Below are 18665 nucleotides of genomic sequence, written 5' to 3' on the forward strand. Positions count from 1 at the left end.
TCTGGCTAAGGACGAGTTGAAAATAATTTCAAGGCACCAAGGCTCGACAGTTCTTCATTACTGACATGGGTCTAGGGATTGTTTCTTGCAGAGGACAAGCCACAAACCATCACAACAATGGGAAGCGTGCTGCCTAAGGACCAGAAGGCAGGATCATGGCCTTGGAAAGAAGGCAAAGATGGCTCCGGGTGCGCTGCATGGCATTAAGTCAGGTACATTGATTTGTTCTCGCTTTGCTTCCAGAGTTCCCCTCAGGACTTGTCTCGGTAAAACATGGAGTAAGATTCCAGAATGTTAGCACCAGAAGTAGGCGCAGACCACTGCTCCGTTGCAAAAGTCCGCTCCGTATTCAGAGGGAACTGTCTTCCTGGCACAGGGAGAATGTGGCGCTCAGAGTGGATCAGCGCTTCCCGTGCCTGCTGCTCCACCCGGCCTCTCCTCGTGTTTCACGTTATCAGGTAAGATGGTTAGAGAGTAGATCCAGGGGAATGTCGAATCCTGTCTCCATGGGATGCTGTGGTATGACGAGGTTATCTTTGGTCTAGAAACGTCTCAGCTTTGCAAGTTCAAGAACTTGATTTTATTAGTATGCCTAAGTTTGATTAGACTCTGAAGGCTGATTCACATGAATCACACCAATGAAGAATTGATAAACTAGATACCAATTTATAATTTTATAATATATTAATTTATAATGCTTGCCACTATAACTTTGAATAGATTCTGCACAAGGAACATAATGGACAGAGGTAATATTCAGAATATTTATCAAACCTGAAAGGCATGGGTACCAATTAATCAGAATGGGGCCACAATCCATTATAATAGATGCCAGCTGGCTTGCTATTTTAGGGCATATTAGGGAGATAGCCCTGGAAATAGGGGCAAGAGTTAATATTTAAGTAACCCTACTACCTGCCAGATACTAATATATGATCAATTTACATGGACTTTTTTTTTATTGAAAACTTACAATGACACTTTGAGGAAGGCATTAAAAAAACTGGCTATCGAAGATTTCAGATAACCTGCCCTTGGTCCAACAGGTAGTAAAATAGTCTGGTTTTACACACAGGTGTATGTGTACCATACTGCAAAGGTAAATTCTCCCCTGGTACATTCACACAGGAAACAAATTTAGATCATAGAGTCAGCTAGTGTTGCTATTATAAGAACGAAGTATGCCATTGTTAATTAAAGGAATTCTTTGAATTCTCAAAGTTCTCCTTATGATGCCAAGATTGTCTCTAAAAAACAAAAGGCTAGACTTTTATTTTATTTTGGCTCAGCTGGGCTAGAATTTCTAAGCTCTCTGGACCTTCATGGTTATTCTGCCTGGGATAGAGCTGGCTGTGTGTCAGTGCTTGGCAGGAATGAAGCTGAAATAAAAGTAAGGCATTTAACTCTGGAGCAATGTGATGAGATAAATACCAATACTGAGAGTGTTTAGAAATTTTTATAGCAATTTGACAGAGTAAGTATATGTCTGTTGAATCTGGCTAGTATTTTGCATGTCTTTGTTTTTTTATTTCATTTTTCTAGTAATTCATTTATATTATATTTTACAAAAGGATCAGTCCATGATGGAGTTGGGGAGGGAAGGTAGGGGTTTTCACCACAAATGGTTTGGAAAGCACAGCTCAAAACCATCTATTTGGATCACCTTACTTCATGCTAAAGACCACACTTTGAGAGAAATGCTACCTGTACCTGCTGCCCTTCCAAGGCTGCTATTGGATCCTTTACCATTTTTGATTTCACTATCAGGGTCAAATATAGCATCTTCAAGGGTTGGCTTATCTTTGCCAGTTTTTCTCAGAGGACACAGTTGCAGCACTCTTTCACTTCTATACCTGGGAAAAAATGGAAATATATAAGTACAAAACACAAACTGACTCTAAGTGGTAAAAGCAAAAGGAAGGGCACTTGGAGATGAGCAGTGGGTGCCTGTCTTAGGCTAAATAGGAAGCTCCTCAGCCAATCGCACTTCTGGAGGTAAGAGCCCTGGGCATTGTTGAAGACCTGTGGTCAGGCAGAACTGTGGCCCTGATTTTCTTTTCTGGTCCAAGGAATGACAGTATGTGACACGATGGAGCCGCATGGCAGTTCTCACTAACAACAAGACCCAGGGTTGCATAACATGCAAAAGCTAGTGGCTAAATGAAGTCTGAGCTATAATCCTGTGGAGGAGGACTAAACTGAGAACAAGTCTGCAACTCGCCCTGGATTATTTCAAAACAAAAAACTTCTAACTTAAAAATAAAAGGTTTAATTATGCCCCAAATATAGTGCATTTTATTTTCCTAATTAAAAATCAACACAGTCTAATAAAGGGTTTGCTTTTGATGCTGGCCATTTCACTCCCTTTAATACTTCGGACCTCATCTTGGAAGCTTAATTTGGACACTCATGTAGGAATTTTCTGAAACATTTCAGTGCTTTATGGAAAGAGAGAAACAGAATATTTTATATCAGAATATGCTTGAAAATCAGAGATATGGCCACATTTCTGCCAACATGAAAGAAGGAGAGGCGATGGCCTCCTTGCATCTGAAGTTACAGTCTTCAACAATGCCCAGGGGCTCTTCCCTTCCCTATTTTTTTTTTTTTTTGAATCCTAGTTCAAAAAGCCCAACCTGAGCTCATGCTAAGTGGCTCATGCACAGCCACTATGTAAATGCAGATTCTGTTTCTTCCCTTTCTCCATCTACCCGAGTAGAGATGTGAAAGTCAACAAAACAAATTAGGTGGATCTAAAATTATTCATCAGAGTAAACAAATTATTAACTTTTTCAAGTGCACCATGGGGTTGGAATAGTTCGTTTTAAAGAGAAAAATGAGATAAGACTAAGCAACATAATTTTTTTATATTTAAATGATCCATTATAAAAACTTAAATATTAATGATTCATCTAAAAAATATTTACTATATTTTTTCTTCCCATCTTTTTAGGTCTTTCTAGATAAAATGATTGGCTTACACATATTCAGTTTGGTTCATTTTCGGTGATTTAGAGTGAAAAAAAAAATCATAGGTTTTGGAGTTAGAGACTGAGCTTGGCCAGGTACTAGCCATATACTTTAACCAAGTTACCACATTTTTCAGAGCCCCAGTAAACGAGGCATGTCTTTGAAAGGGTGTTTTAAAGTTTGAAGAAGGTAATGTAATTAAAATGCACATTGTAATAGGTACTTGCTAGGATAATTTTGTTTATTTTTGATTGCTAATCATTATTTTGGAGTGTAATACTTTTCATTTTTCAACCCAAATGTCTACAGACATATTTTAAGTTCATACAAATCTTCTGGGTATCACCTGTTTCCTCCCCAAGGTTCCCTCTCTACCCTGCTGTGTCCTCAGGGAAGGCTCACTAACTGGATACGTTGATGGACTCTCTTGCCTTCTGGCTGTGTTTTGGCCAAGGGGGGATCATAGGCAGAAGAAGAGGTAAAGAGTCGGGTTGAGGATTTATTTCCCAGGTGCTTCCCTGTGGGTCCCTGTACCAAAGGCCACAGCCGCTGTCAGGACGCCCTCTCTGTGCAGCTCTATCTCTCTCCTGGTTCCAGTAAATGCTCCCTCTCCCACCTCCCAACACCCCAAGCCCCCCTTACTCACTCCAGGGTACTAGACCACTTTTTGTTTGTTGCTTTTTAAAAATCCTGTCCACAGCCTTACCATCTATTAAACTTTTCTCAATAATTCAGCTTGGAGGTAGCATCTATTTCCTGCTAGATCTAGAAATGATAAAATAGTTATTACACTTCCACAATTATTGCTTCCAAGCTTCATAAGATTTTGTTTATATTACATGTATATGTGTATAGTTATCAATCAGGTTCTTCCACGAGGCCTTCCATCATAGCTAACAGAAATGTGTTCTGGAGGAGGTTTGGCTGAACAGAAGCTTTGGTTTCAAACAACTGGGTTCTGGTCACAATTCTGCCATTTCTAAGCTCTGTGGTCCATCCAAGACTTCTCTGTAACACTCAATTCTTTCATCTGTGAAATAAGGATAATAGTAGTTTCTATCTCATAGGATAGTTAGAATACATGTAATTGTTCAATTAATGTCAGCTATTAAGAATAAGAAAATGATGCCCAGCTGATCATAAACGAGCAGCTGAGCTGTCAAGTCTGCCTTCAATACTGTAACATTTCAGGCCAACGTGGAGGTACTGAAATCAGGCCTTGTGTGAACCCAGTGTGAACAGGGGACGGGGCAGCTGAGTGCTGGAGGAACAGTCAGCACCCCCTGGCTACAGAGCAGATCTTGCTGGAGGCCTGGCTCCACAGAGATTTTTTTTTTTCCAACCCTGACTCTGCATCACCCTACCAGGAAAGGCTTTTTAAAACAAATTGCAGGGGCTTCCCTGGTGGCGCAGTGGTTGAGAATCTGCCTGCTAATGCAGGGGACACGGGTTCAAGCCCTGGTCTGGGAAGATCCCACATGCCGCGGAGCAACTAGGCCCGTGAGCCACAACTACTGAGCCTGCGCATCTGGAGCCTGTGTTCTGCAACAACAGAGGCTGCGATAGTGAGAGGCCCACGCACCGCGATGAAGAGTGGCCCCCGCTTGCCGCAACTAGAGAAAGCCCTCGCACAGAAACAAAGACCCAACACAGCCAAAAATAAATAAATAAAATAAAAAATAAAAAAATAAAAAAAATAAAAAATAAAAAAATAAAAAAAATAAAAAACAAAAAAATCCCAACAAATTGCAGGTCCTATTTCAGAGCTCCAGAATTTTTACAAACCTACTCAGGTGCTTCTGATATTCAGCCTGGGCTCTGAGCCTACCCCAAGGGGCAAGATACGATCCTGGGCAGAGGTCACCCTGTGCTACACCCTGTGGCCCTCCTCTGCTCCACAGCCACCCAGGGACCAATCTGATCAGCCTTCAAAGAAAGCAAACACTTAGAAAATCTTAGGGCTAGGATGCTAACATTTGCCCTAGGATTACCAGCCATAGATTAGACGTACGAGCTGTTTTTCCCAACTTGGATATAGAGTCCTAGTGCCAGATATTAATAAACTCAGTATTCTCTGGGGAAACTCTCAAGCTACTGACTTTTGACAAGGTCTGTTAGTGTCCAGGTCCTTCAGGGTTATTGCAACTACCCAAACTGCAACTTTTCTGGAAGCACCATGGCTGTCACTGCTGGGAGCTTTGCTGTGCTTTCTCCAGGCCAGTGCATGGTCCAGCCAAAAGAGTCTGGCAGTACCCTTTGTTCTCATCAACTCCCTACCTGTCCTGTGTATTCTTTTATTCACTCATGCATTCAGTAAATATTTATTGTGCTATCACAGAGGGTGGATTCTACCCATATATCTGGAAAGCCTCCTGGGGGAAAAAAATCCCCAAGTAATTCTTTGGCACACCCAGGATTGAGAATCATGTTTCTAAAGGTAGTCAACCTGAAATAATAACTTGAGTCAATGGTAGCTCACATTTCTGTAAGACAGTTTTGTAGAAATTATTTTAATTGTTCATTCTGCTTATCCAAGAGGTAGAAGGTCCACTCCACTAGTGAAAGCAATCTACTGGTGGAAGCAGATGTTCCAATTTATCAAGAGTATCTTTTTGAAAGGACTATGCATAAGTCTTCATTGAGTTTTACCTTCTAAAGGGTTTATTAGTTTAGGAAACTGACCACAGCAGTTGCTGCCTCCATCCTGGCTCTTCATGCTCTAGCTGACCTGGACACAGTCAAGTCTGTGGATGGCATGTTGTCGCCACCTAGTGGTGAACATGGCACTTTAACCTTGTGACTGGAATAAAAATCTCTTTAGGAGGGAATTGGTAGAGTTGGAGTAGCAACATCAGTTTGAAAACAATCTTGAATCCCCTCTTGCCCTCAAAAAAAAAAAAAAAAACACACAACCCACCCAGCCACCCTGATATATTCCTTTGACAAGTTTAGGTATTCTTTAACTTTTTTAAAAAGGGCACACCAACGCTCATTTTCCCCCTTTTCTCTATTCACACCCTACAGTAATTTTTCCTTCATTAAACAAAAAGTCAGAATTAAACTATCACCCTAACCTCTCAATATCTGTGAAATATCTAATGTGGATATGCAAACAAAGAGAATGCTCGTTCAACCTTTTTAATGAAGCCTTAAACATCAAATGCATAGCGCTTCTTCTGATGAATGAAACATCTCTTCTCAGAGCCAGGAGAACAATTGAGAAGCACTCGGGAGGGAGACCTTCAAGATAGCGGAGGAGTAAGACGTGGAGATCACCTTCCTTCCCACAAATACATCAGAAATACATCGACATGTGGAACAACTCCTACAGCTCACCTACTGAACACTGGCAGAAGACCTCAGACCTCCCAAAAGGCAAGAAACTCCCCACGTACCCGGGTAGGGCAAAAGAAAAAAGAAAAAACAGCGACAAAAGAATAGGGACGGGACCTGCTCCAGTGGGAGGGAGCCATGAAGGAGGAAAGGTTTCCACACACTAGGAGCCCCTTCGCGGGCGGAGACGGGAGTGGGCGACGGGGAAGCTTTGGAGCCACGGAGGAGAGCGCAGCCACAGGGGTGCAGAGGGCAAAGTGGAGAGATTCCCGCACAGAGGATCGGTGCCAACCAGCACTCTCCAGCCCGAGAGGCTTGTCTGCTCACCCACCGGGGTGGGTGGGGGCTGGGAGCTGAGGCTCAGGCTTCGGAGGTCGGATCCCAGGGAGAGGACTGGGGTTGGCGGCGTGAACACAGCCTGAAGGGGCTAGTGCGCCACAGCTAGCTGGGAGAGAGTCCGGGAAAAAGTCTGGAGCTGCCGAAGAGGCAAGATACTTTTTCTTGCCTCTTTGTTTCCTGGTGTGCGAGGAGAGGGGATTAAGAGCGCTGCTTAAAGGAGCTCCAGAGACAGGCGCAAGGCGCAGCAATCAGTGCAGACCCCAGAGACAGGCATGAGACGCTAAGGCTGCTGCTGCTGCCACCAAGAAGCCTCTGTGCAAGCACAGGTCACTCTCCACACCTCCCCTCCCTGGAGCCTGTGCAGCCCGCCACGGCCAGGGTCCCATAATCCAGGGACAACTTCCCCGGGGGGACACAGGGCGTTCCTCAGGCTGGTGCAACGTCACGCTGGCCTCTGCTGCCGCAGGCACACCCTGCATCTGTACCCCTCCCTCCCCCCGGCCTGAGTGAGCCAGAGCCCCTGAATCAGCTGCTCCTTTAACCTCGTCCTGTCTGAGCAAAGAACAGATGCCCTCAGGCGACCTACACGCAGAGGCGGGGCCAAATCCAAAGTTGAATCCCGGGAGCTGTGCGAACAAAGAAGAGAAAGGGAAATCTCTCCCAGCAGCCTCGGGAGCAGCTGATTAAATCTCCACAGTCAACGTGATGTACCCTGCATCTGTGGAATACCTGAAGAGACAACAAATCATCCCAAATCGAGGAGGTGGACTTTGGGAGCAACCGTAGATTGGGGGTTTGCTATATGCGACTGACTGGTTTCTGGTTTTAAGTTCACCTTAGTTTAGTATTTAGAGTTTATTAGAATTGATAGATTTGTTTATTGATTTGGTTGCTCTGTTCCTTTTTTTTATATATATATAGGTATATATATGTATTTTTCCTTTATCTCTTTTTATGAGTGTGTATGTGTATGCTTCCTTGTGTGATTTTGTCTGTATAGCTTTGCTTTTACCAATTGTTCTAGGGTTCTGTTTGGCCGTTTTTTTTTTTTTTTAGTGTAATTTTTAGCACCTGTTTTCATTGGTGGATTTGTTTTTTTGGTCTGGTTACTCTCTTCTTTCTTTCTTTCTATTTTTTTTCCTTTTTTAAATTACTTTTTAACCTTTTTCTATTTTTAATAATTTTTTTTATTTTTTATTTTAATAACTTTATTTCTTTTAATTTTCTTTCTTTCTTTCTCTCTTTCTCTCTTTCTTTCTTTTCTTTCTTTCTTTCTTTCTTTCATTCTTTCTTTCTTTCTTTTCTTTCTTTCTTGCTTTCTTTTCTTTCTTTCTTTCTCCCTTTTCTTCTGAGCTGTGAGACTGACAGGGTCTTGGAGCTCTGGCCGGGTGTCAGGCCTGTGCCTCTGAAGTGGGAGAGCTGACTTCAGGACAGTGGACCGCGAGAGACCTCCTGGCTCCATGTAATATCAATTGGCAAAAGCTCTCCCAGAGATTTCCATCTCAACGCTAAGACCCAGCTCCACTCAACAACCAGCAAGCTACAGTGCTGGACACCGTATGCCAAACACCTAGCAAGACAGGAACACATCCCACCCATTAGCAGAGAGGCTGTCTAAAATCATAATAAGGTCACAGGCACCCCAAAACACACCATCGGACACTGTCCTGCCCAGCAGAAAGACAAGATCCAGCCTCATCCACCAGAACACAGGCTCTAGTCCCCTCCACCAGGAAGCCTACACAACCCACTAAACCAACCTTAGCCACTGGGGACGCACACCAGAAACAACGGGAACTAAGAACCTACAACCTGCGAAAAGGAGATCCCAATCACAGTAAGTTAAGCAAAATGAGAAGACAGAAAAACACACAGCAGGTGAAAGAGCAAGGTAAAAACCCACCAGACCAAACAAATGAAGAGGAAATAGGCAGTTTAACTGAAAAAGAATTCAGAGTAATGATAGTAAAGATGATCCAAAATCTTGGAAAGAGAATGGAGAAAATACAAGAAATGCTTAACAAGAACCTAGAAGAACTAAAGAGCAAAGAAACAATGATGAACAACACAATAAATGAAATTAAAAATTCTCTAGAAGGAATCAATAGCAGAATAACTGAGACAGAAGAACGGATAAGTGACCTGGAAGATAAAATAGTGGAAATAACTACTGCAGAGCAGAATAAAGAAAAAAGAATGAAAAGAATTGAGGACAGTCTTAGAGACCTCTGGGAAAACATTAAACACACCAACATTCGAATTATAGGGGTCCCAGAAGAACAAGAGAAAAAGAAAGGGACTGAGAAAATATTTGAAGAGATTATAGTTGAAAACTTCCCTAATATGGGAAAGGAAATAGTCCACTCCGGTAAGCACAGAGAGTCCCATACAGGATAAATCCAAGGAGAAACACACCAAGACACATATTAGTCAAACTATCAAAAATTAAATACAAAGAAAAAATATTAAAAGCAGCAAGGGAGGGCTTCCCTGGTGGCGCAGTGGTTGAGAGTCCGCCTGCCAATGCAGGGGACACGGGTTCGAGCCCTGGTGCGGGAAGATCCCACATGCCGCGGAGCAACTGGGCCCGTGAGCCACGATTACTGAGCCTGCGCGTCGGAAGCCTGTGCTCCGCAACAAGAGAGACTGCGACAGTGAGAGGCCCGCGCACCGCGATGAAGAGTGGCCCCCGCTTGCCGCAACTGGAGAAAGCCCTCGCACAGAAACGAAGACCCAACACCGCCATAAATAAATAAATAAATAATTAAAAAAAAAAAAAAAAAAAGCAGCAAGGGAAAAACAACAAATAACATACAAGGGAATCCCCACAAGGTTAACAACTGATCTTTCAGCAGAAACTCTGCAAGCCAGAAGGGAGTGGCAGGACATATTTAAAGTGATCAAAGGGAAAAAGCTAAAACCAAGATTACTCTACCCAGCAAGGAGCTCAGTCAGATTTGATGGAGAAATTAAAACGTTTACAGACAATCAAAAGTTAAGAGATTTCAGCGCCACCAAACCAGCTTTACAACAAATGCTAAAGGAACTTCTCTAGGCAGGAAACACAAGAGAAGGAAAAGACCTACAAAAACAAACCCAAAACCATTAAGAAAATGGTAAGAGGAACATACATATTGATAATTACCTTAAATGTAAATGGATTAAATGCCCCCACCAAAAGACATAGACTGGCTGAATGGATACAAAAACAAGACCCGCATATATGCTGTCTACAAGAGACCCACTTCAGACCTAGGGACACATACAGACTGAAAGTGAGGGGATGGAAAAAGATATTCCATGCAAATGGAAATCAAAAGAAAGCTGGAGTAGCAATTCCCATATCAGACAAAATAGACTTTAAAATAAAGACTATTACAAGAGACAAGGACACTACATAATGATCAAGGGATCAATCCAAGAAGAAGATCTAACAATTGTAAGTACTTATGCACCCAACATAGGAGCACTTCAATACATAAGGCAAATGATAACAGTCATAAAAGAGGAAATCAACGGTAACACAATCATAGTAGGGGACTTTCACACCCCACTTTCACCAATGGACAGATCATCCAAAATGAAAATAAGTAAGGAACCACAAGCTTTAAATGATACATTAAACAAGATGGACTAAATTGATATTTATAGGACATTCCATTCAAAAACAGAATCCACTTTTTTCTCAAGTGCTCATGGAACATTCTACAGGATAGATCATATCGTGGGTCACAAATCAAGCCTTGGTGAATTTAAGAAAATTGAAATTGTATGAAGTATCTTTTCTGACCACAATGCTATGAGACTAGATATCAATTACAGGAAAAAATTTGTAAAAAATACAAGCACATGGAGGCTAAACAATACACTACTTAATTACCCAGAGAACACTGAAGAAATCAAAGAGGAAATAAAAAAATACCTAGAAACAAATGACAATGAAAACACAGTGACCAAAAACCTATGGGATACAGCAAAAGCAGTTCTAAGAGGGAAGTTTATAGCAATAAAATCCTACCTCAAGAAACAAGAAACATCTCAAATAAACAACCTAACCTTACACCTAAAGCAATTAGAGAAAGAAGAACAAAAACCCCGCAAAATTAGAAGGAAAGAAATCATAAAGATTGGAACAGAAATAAATGAAAAAGAAATGAAGGAGGAAACGATAGCAGAAATCAATAAAACTAAAGCCTGGTCCTTTGAGAAGATAAACAAAATTGATAAACCATTAGCCAGACTCATCAAGAAAAAAAGGGAGAAGACTGAAATCAATAGAATTAGAAATGAAAAAGGAGAAGTAACAACTGACACTGCAGAAATACAAAGGATCATGAGAGATTACCACACACAAGTATATGTCAATAAAATGGACAACCTGGAAGAAATGGACAAATTCTTAGAAAAGCACAACCTTCCGAGACTGAAGCAGGAAGAAACAGAAAATATAAACAGACCAATCACAAGCACTGAAATTGAGACCGTGATTAAAAATCTTCCAACAAACAAAAGCCCAGGACCAGATGGCTTCACAGGAGAATTCTATCAAATATTTAGAGAAGAGCTAACAGCTATCCTTCTCAAACTGTTCCAAAATATAGCTGAGGGAGGAACACTCTCAAACTCATTCTACAAGGCCACCATCACCCTGATACCAAAACCAGACAAAGATGTCACAAAGAAAGAAAACTACAGGCCAATATCACTGATGAACATAGATGCAAAAATCCTCAACAAAATAATAGCAAACAGAATCCAACAGCACATTAAAAGGATCATACACCATGATCAAGTGGGGTTTATCCCAGGAATGCAAGCATTCTTCAATATACGCAAATCAATCAATGTTAGAAACCATACTAACAAATTGAAGGAGAGAAGCCATATGATCATCTCAATAGATGTAGAAAAAGCTTTCGGCAAAATTCAACACCCATTTATGATAAAAACCCTCCAGAAAGTAGGCATAGAGGGAACTTACCTCAACATAATAAAGGCCATATATGGCAAACCCACAGCCAACATCATTCTCAATGGTGAAAAACTGAAACCATTTCCTCTAAGATCAGTAACAAGAAAAGGTTGTCCACTCTCACCACTATTATTCAACCTAGTTTTGGAAGCTTGAACCACAGCAATCAGAGAAGAAAGAGAAATAAAAGGAATCCAAATCGGAAAAGAAGAAGTAAAGCTGTCACTGCAGATGACATGATACTATACGTAGAGATCCCTAAAGATGCTACCAGAAAACTACTAAAGCTAATCAATGAATTTGGTAAAGTAGCAGGATACAAAATTCATGCACACAAATAAATCTCTTGTATTCCTATACACTAATGATTGAAAATCTGAAAGAGAAATTAAGGAAAACTCCCATTCACCATTGCAACAAAAAGAATAAAATACCTAGGTATAAACTTACCTAAGGAGGCAAAAGACCTGGATGCAGAAAACTATAAGACACTTATGAAAGATATTAAAGATGATACAAACAGATGGAGAGATATACAATGTTCTTGGATTGGAAGAATCAACATTGTGAAAATGACTATACTACCCAAAGCCATCTACAGATTCAATGCAATTCCTATCAAACTACCAATGGTATTTTTCAGAGATCTAGAACAAAAAATTTCACAATTTGTATAGAAAAACGAAAGACCTGAATAGCCAAAGCAATCTTAAGAAAGAAAAACGGAGCTGGAGGAATCAGGCTCCCAGACTTCAGACTACTACAAAGCTACAGTAATCAAGACAGTATAGTACTGGCACAAAAACAGAAATATAGATCAATGGAACAGGATAGAAAGCCCAGAGATAAACCCACGCACATATGGTCACCTTATCTTTGATAAAGGAGGCAAGAATATACAATGGAGAAAAGACAGCCTATTCAATAAGTGGTGCTGGGAAAACTGGACGGCTACATGTAAAAGAATGAAATTAGAACACTTCCGAACACCATACACAAATATAAACTCAAGATGGATTAAAGACCTAAATGTAAGGCCAGACACTATAAAACTCATAGAGGAAAACGTAGGCAGAAAACTCTATGACATAAATCACAGCAAGATCCTTTTTGACCCACCTCCTAGAGAAATGGAAATAAAAACAAAAATAAACAAATGGGACCTAATGAAACTTAAAAGCTTTTGCACAGCAAAGGAAACCATAAACAAGACGAAAAGACAACCCTCAGAATGGGAGAAAATATTTGCAAATGAAGCAACTGTCAAAGGATTAATCTCCAAAATATACAAGCAGCTCATGCAGCTCAATATCAAAAAAACAAGCAACCCAATCCAAAAATGGGCAGAAGACCTAAATAGATATTTCTCCAAAGAAGATATACAGATTGCCAACAAACACATGAATGGGTGCTCAACATCACTAATGATTAGAGAAATGCAAATCAAAACTACAATGAGGTATCACCTCACACCGGTCAGAATGGCCATCATCAAAAAATCTACCAACAATAAATGCTGGAGAGGGTGTGGAGAAAAGGGAACCCTTTTGCACTGTTGGTGGGAATGTAAATTGATACAGCCACTATGGAGAACAGTATGGAGGTTCCCTAAAAAACTAAAAATAGAACTACCATATGACCCAGCAATCCCACTACTGGGCATATACCCTGAGAAAACTATAATTCAAAATGATACATGTACCACAATGTTCATTGCAGCTCTATTTACAATAGCCAGGACATGGAAGCAACCTAATTGTCCATCGATGGATGAATGGATAAAGAAGATGTGGCACATGTATAGTATGGAATATTACTCAGCCATAAAAAGAAACGAAATTGAGCTATTTGTAGTTAGGTGGATGGACCTAGAGTCTGTCATACAGAATGAAGTGAGTCAGAAAGAGAAAAACAAATACTGTATGCTAACACATATATATGGAATCTAAAAAAAAAAAAAGGTTCTGAAAAACCTAGGGGCAGGGCAGGAATAAAGATGCAAACGTAGAGAATGGACTTGAGGACACGGGGAGGGTGAAGGGTAAGCTGAGATGAAGTGAGAGAGTGGCATGGGCATTTAAACGCTACCGAATGTAAAATAGATAGCTAGTGGGAAGCAGCCACACAGCACACGGAGATCAGCTTGGTGCTTTGTGACCACCTAGAGGGGTGGTATAGGGAGGGTGGGAAGGAGATGCAAGAAGGAGGAGATATGGGGATATATGTGTATGTGTAGCTGATTCACTTTGTTATAAAGCAGAATCTAACACACCATTTTGAAGTAATTATACTCCAATAAAGATGCTAAAAAAAAAAGCACTCGCGTTTTTTTTTAACTTTTTATTTTATATTGGTGTACAGTTGATTAACAAGGCTGTGTTAGTTTCAGGTGTACAACAAAGTGATTCAGTTATACATATACATGTATCTATTCTTTTTCAAATTCTTTCCCCAATTATGTTATTACAGAATATAGAGCCGAGTTCCCTGTGCTATATGGTAGGTCCTTGTTGGTTATCCATTTTCAGTATAGCATTGAAGAAACACTTGGTTTTGAGTAGTAACAGAGATGAATCTCAGCTTTAGAGAGATCACTTGATAGGAATTGATAGTAATTAGATCCACAAGCTGGAAAAAGTCAACGTATCATCTCCCCTTTTCTGTTTTGTTGGTTGGTGATCTGAAGTAAGCCAATCCTAAATTTCCCCAAGGAACTCAAAAAGCATTTCTATTTTTTCCCTTTTATTCAGATGAGGGACTTGCAGCATGAGAAACAAATAGCTCGTTCATTTAAGTCTGAATTTTGCGAAGCTCAAATTAGCTCAGGCTGATGATGCAACATTTCTCTCAGTTCTTCTAAACATGGTACCAGTTCTGCTGCTGGCTCTCTGTGTGATCCTGGGGAACTTGCTCAAGTCAGCTGAGTTTCAATTGGAAACGCTAGAAACAGGCTCAAAGATTACTTTTAACTCTTATGCACATACACACACACACACACACACACACATGCACATGCACTGATTCCCTTGTCACAGTATCTTGTTTAAAAGGTCCATGACCTTGTACCGGGTTGAATAGTGGCCCCATCCAACAAACGATGTGTTTATATCCTAATCCCTTGGAACCTGTGAATGTGACCTTATTTGGGAAAAGGATCTTACGTGTAGGTATAATAAAGGATCTCGTGATAAAACAATCCTGGGTTATTCAGGTAGGTCCTAAATCTAATGACAACTCACAAGTGACTCACAGAAGAGAGAGATAGAGAAGGCCCTGTGAAAATGGAGGCAGAGGTTGGAGTTATGCAGTCACTAGTTAAGGAACATCTGGAACCACCAAAAACTGAAAGAGCAAAGAAAGATTCTTCCCTAAAGCCTTCTTCAAATAATCCTCATGTTGACTGGGAGGCCAATCTGAAGCATCAGTAGGAGAGCCACCCTGTCTGGCCCCCTGGAAGATGGGTAGGACCTGGACCAGGGATACTGGAAACGTGGTCAGCACAGTGCCCTCTGGGGGCTGTGTGTGTATGTGTGTGTGTGCAGGGGTGGGGAGATGTGGACGAGACCCTGAGACAGATCACGAGTCTGTGAGGTAAGGATTAGGCTGGCCATTAAGGAACCATGAAATGCAAAATTCAGCTTTATGTTTCCTTCAACTCCCTCCTGTTCTTCCCCGCCCTCAGTCACACTTTATTGACTGTTACCACCTAGTTTCTATACACTAGGGAGTTAGTGAAGACATGGTAGCTTCTTAGATAAAAGCAGTGCCTTTGAGCTGGAAGGCCTGCGTGTGAATCCTGACTCAGCCATTTTCCAGCTCTGTGACCAAGTTAAGAAAGCCTTTGGTGCCTTGGTTTCCTCATCTGTAAAACAATGTTAATAATAATACCATCCTCGTAGGGCCTTGTGAAAAATAAAGTGCTTAGGATAGTAATTGGGGCATAGAAAGTGTGATAATGATCACTTTTTCATTAGTACTGGGTGTGTCTGGGCTATACTTGGGGCCAGAGCACTGAGAGAGCAGCTGCAGCCTGGAGAAGCTGGTAAGGAGACGGCAAGAAAAGGGATCAGCAGAAGAGCCCAGAACAGCTGCCCACAGTGAGGGGAAGGAATCTCTAAAGGGACAAGGAAAAACAGGAATCTTGTGTGAAATATTTTTAGAATTACCCAGTAACCCCCAGACGAAAGGGAAAATGGTCCAAAAAAAATCTAGACTTCTTGACAATCTAATGGAATAGAAATTTCAACTGTTATTTCAGTTGGTGAATCTGAAGTTTAGGGAATTTAAGGATATCTCGGTTGCATAATATATATATATATATTTAATTGTAAAGTGCTCTAATGTTCTCACTGTTCTATAACTGCTCTTTTCACATAACAATGAGTATTTGCCATGCTATTGTATACTGTTCTGTAGCTTTACTTACAAGTATCTAATCAATCTTCTGTTTTATTCCATATTATTCCATATTCCAATTCCATAATTTCCAGGTTTTTGCTATGAAAATCAACACCGTTATGAGCATCTGTAGGCTAAATATTGGTCATTATTTTGGATTTTTACAGCCATTCTGTGATTTATTTGCTTGGATATAACTTATTCTCTATTGGATATCTTTACCTCCTCTTAACTTTCCTGGGGGCCTGGGTAATGCCTGGAATTGAATTTGATCAATGGTGATTAGCCCAGTCCTGGCTGCCGCTTTGGCATCTGTACTGTACACTCCCTCTCTCCCCCCGCCGAGCTTCATTTTCACTCAGGTCAGATGGGGAGTGTGAAGAAACGCAACAAGTCCCCATCTCTTCCCAAGGGCAAACACTGACCCTCTGTAGTTGTTGAGAGGTAGGCCATTTTCAATGAAATTTGGTAACATACACCTCGATATGTTACTTAAAAGTGACATGTTTAATTTGTAGTTTAGTGTGCCGTCTCAAAAGATGATAGTGACAAGTCTTTAATTGAACTAATATTCTGCATATTTTAGGGGTTTGGCAAATTGTGATATGTTATAGTATACAGAAGTTCACAATAAACCATATAAGTGGGAAGTGTTTATTTTATTGGAAGACAGGGATGCAAATGTATATAGTTTTTCAGTAGAGAATTAGCACATATTGTTTGGGGTGAGTGGGTATAGTGCTGAGTTTGTTGAGTTTTTTTTTAATGGAGTTATGAGATGAAGAAATGATTTTTTTTGTAGTATAGTTAATTTACAATGTTGTGTTAGGTATGCAGTAAAGTGATTCAATTATACATACATATATATCTATTTTTTTCCAATTCTTTTCCCGTATAGGTTATTACAAAATACTGAGTATAGTTCCCTGTGCTATACAGTAGGTCCTTGTTGGTTATCTATTTTATATAGAAGAAATGATTTTTTTACAGGTAATTATATTGGGGGAGAGATGGGAAGTTTGGAATGCAGAACAAAATCACTGGTGAGATCCTTAAGTGGTTTTATTTTTTTTAATTTATGTTATTAATTTAAAAATTCATTTGTTGTATTTTTTAGATTCTGCATATAAGTGATAACATACAGTATTTGTCTTTCTCTGTCTGACTTATTTCACTTAGCATAATACCCTCCAGGTCTATCCATGTTGCTGCAAATTCTTTCAGCTGTTTGTAATGGATGGGCATTGGAAGCAGGAGAAGGGCACTGGAACTGCAGGGCTCAGCTCTCCTCTCCCAGCCCCGACCAGCAAGGACAGGGCATGTGCTCAAGTACTTCAATTATAAAAGTACTCTTCCATACTTTTTATAAAAAACAATTTTAGCGTGTTCACCATGTTCCAGACATTGTGCATGATCATATTTCATCCTAAAGATTTCTGAGGCTGAGAGTTTTATTGTGTACAATTAACAGATAATGAGACTGAAGCCTCAGCAGTAAAGAAACATGACCACTAATCACACAGGTAATATTGAAGCTTGAACATAAACCCATCTGCTTGACTCCAAAGCCCATGCTCTTAATCACTTTGTTTTACCATCTCTCTGCTGCATAAATTAGCACCTAAGAAGCACCTAAGAAATCTTTTATAGAAAACCACTTGCTTCTAAACCAAGAACGTGCTGCTCCCTGCATGCCATCTTACAAGAAAGAAGTAACTTGGTGCAGAAGAGGTACAATACACACCCAATAAATGTTTGTTGAATTAATGAATAATTAGTTTATAATTGCATATCTTGCAATGTGGTAGACCTGAAAAACCTTAGCTGCATGTTAATAATTTTACCTTCTCCAGATTTTAGAATTCTTCCTTAGTAACTTTTTTTTTTTTACCACCACACAACTGTAAAATAAATTTATTGATGATAACTTTATAGAATTTACTCCCTGTATTTAATGTTACAAACTCTAGGGTCTTTGAGATATGCAGGATCCTTGTATGTAACTGGCATAAACCCCATTATTTGAGCTCTCTTAATTGCTTTTGTGATTTCTTTTTGTTTCTTCCCACAAAGACCTGTTATGCGCCTTCCATAAGTGCATCCAGTAAATGGAGAAATAAACTGGGATAAAAGCTGTACATTCTTATAATCTACACGTTTTCCACACAAGGTACATTTTTTTCAGAGGCTCCTTATAAGGATTTTCCATTGGAACAGGCAGGTCCTCATTGCTGGTTACCTGTTTATATTGTGAACAACTTCTCCTCCACAGCACTGCATGAGTCCAGAATTTGTGAGGCAGACAGCAGCCGCTATGAAGTGCGTTAACTTTCTTCTCCCTAGCCCACTGCAAAGGGCTACCATAGCTGCCATGGTTCGTTCCTTAATAACTTTAAAGAACTCTACTCTTAAGACATAGAGTAGATCAGAAGTTTCATAGATAACAAATATGAACAACAAAAATGAGTATGCTTGTTCTGTGAGATGCATTTCTTTTTTTCTATCTTTCCTCCCTTCACAAATTTTCATTTTTATCAAGTCATTTTCTGAATGCTGTAAAGAAATGTGTTATGTCATTACAATTACAGATATTAATAGCATGATGTAATGCAACAAATCACTTTATTTAGTGAACTCAATCAAAATATTTTTC

General features: G+C 40.2%; 1 protein-coding gene and 1 pseudogene across 2 annotated transcripts in view; both read right to left on the reverse strand.

Moving 5' to 3' along the window:
- LOC309660819 (all-trans-retinol dehydrogenase [NAD(+)] ADH7-like) overlaps positions 1-18665 on the reverse strand; it is a 49963-nt gene that overhangs the window by 29359 nt on the left and 1939 nt on the right. Inside the window, 1 exon segment of the mRNA XM_082461940.1 lies at positions 1711-1853. Coding sequence (XP_082318066.1) covers positions 1711-1853 — 143 coding nt within the window.
- Positions 17911-18556, reverse strand: LOC309660790 (small ribosomal subunit protein bS18m pseudogene; annotated as a pseudogene). Its single transcript has one exon. The product of its transcript is annotated as a small ribosomal subunit protein bS18m pseudogene (transcript).

This window comes from Balaenoptera physalus, assembly GCF_965194825.1.
Source record: "Balaenoptera physalus genome assembly, chromosome: 5".
Lineage (NCBI taxonomy): Eukaryota > Metazoa > Chordata > Mammalia > Artiodactyla > Balaenopteridae > Balaenoptera > Balaenoptera physalus.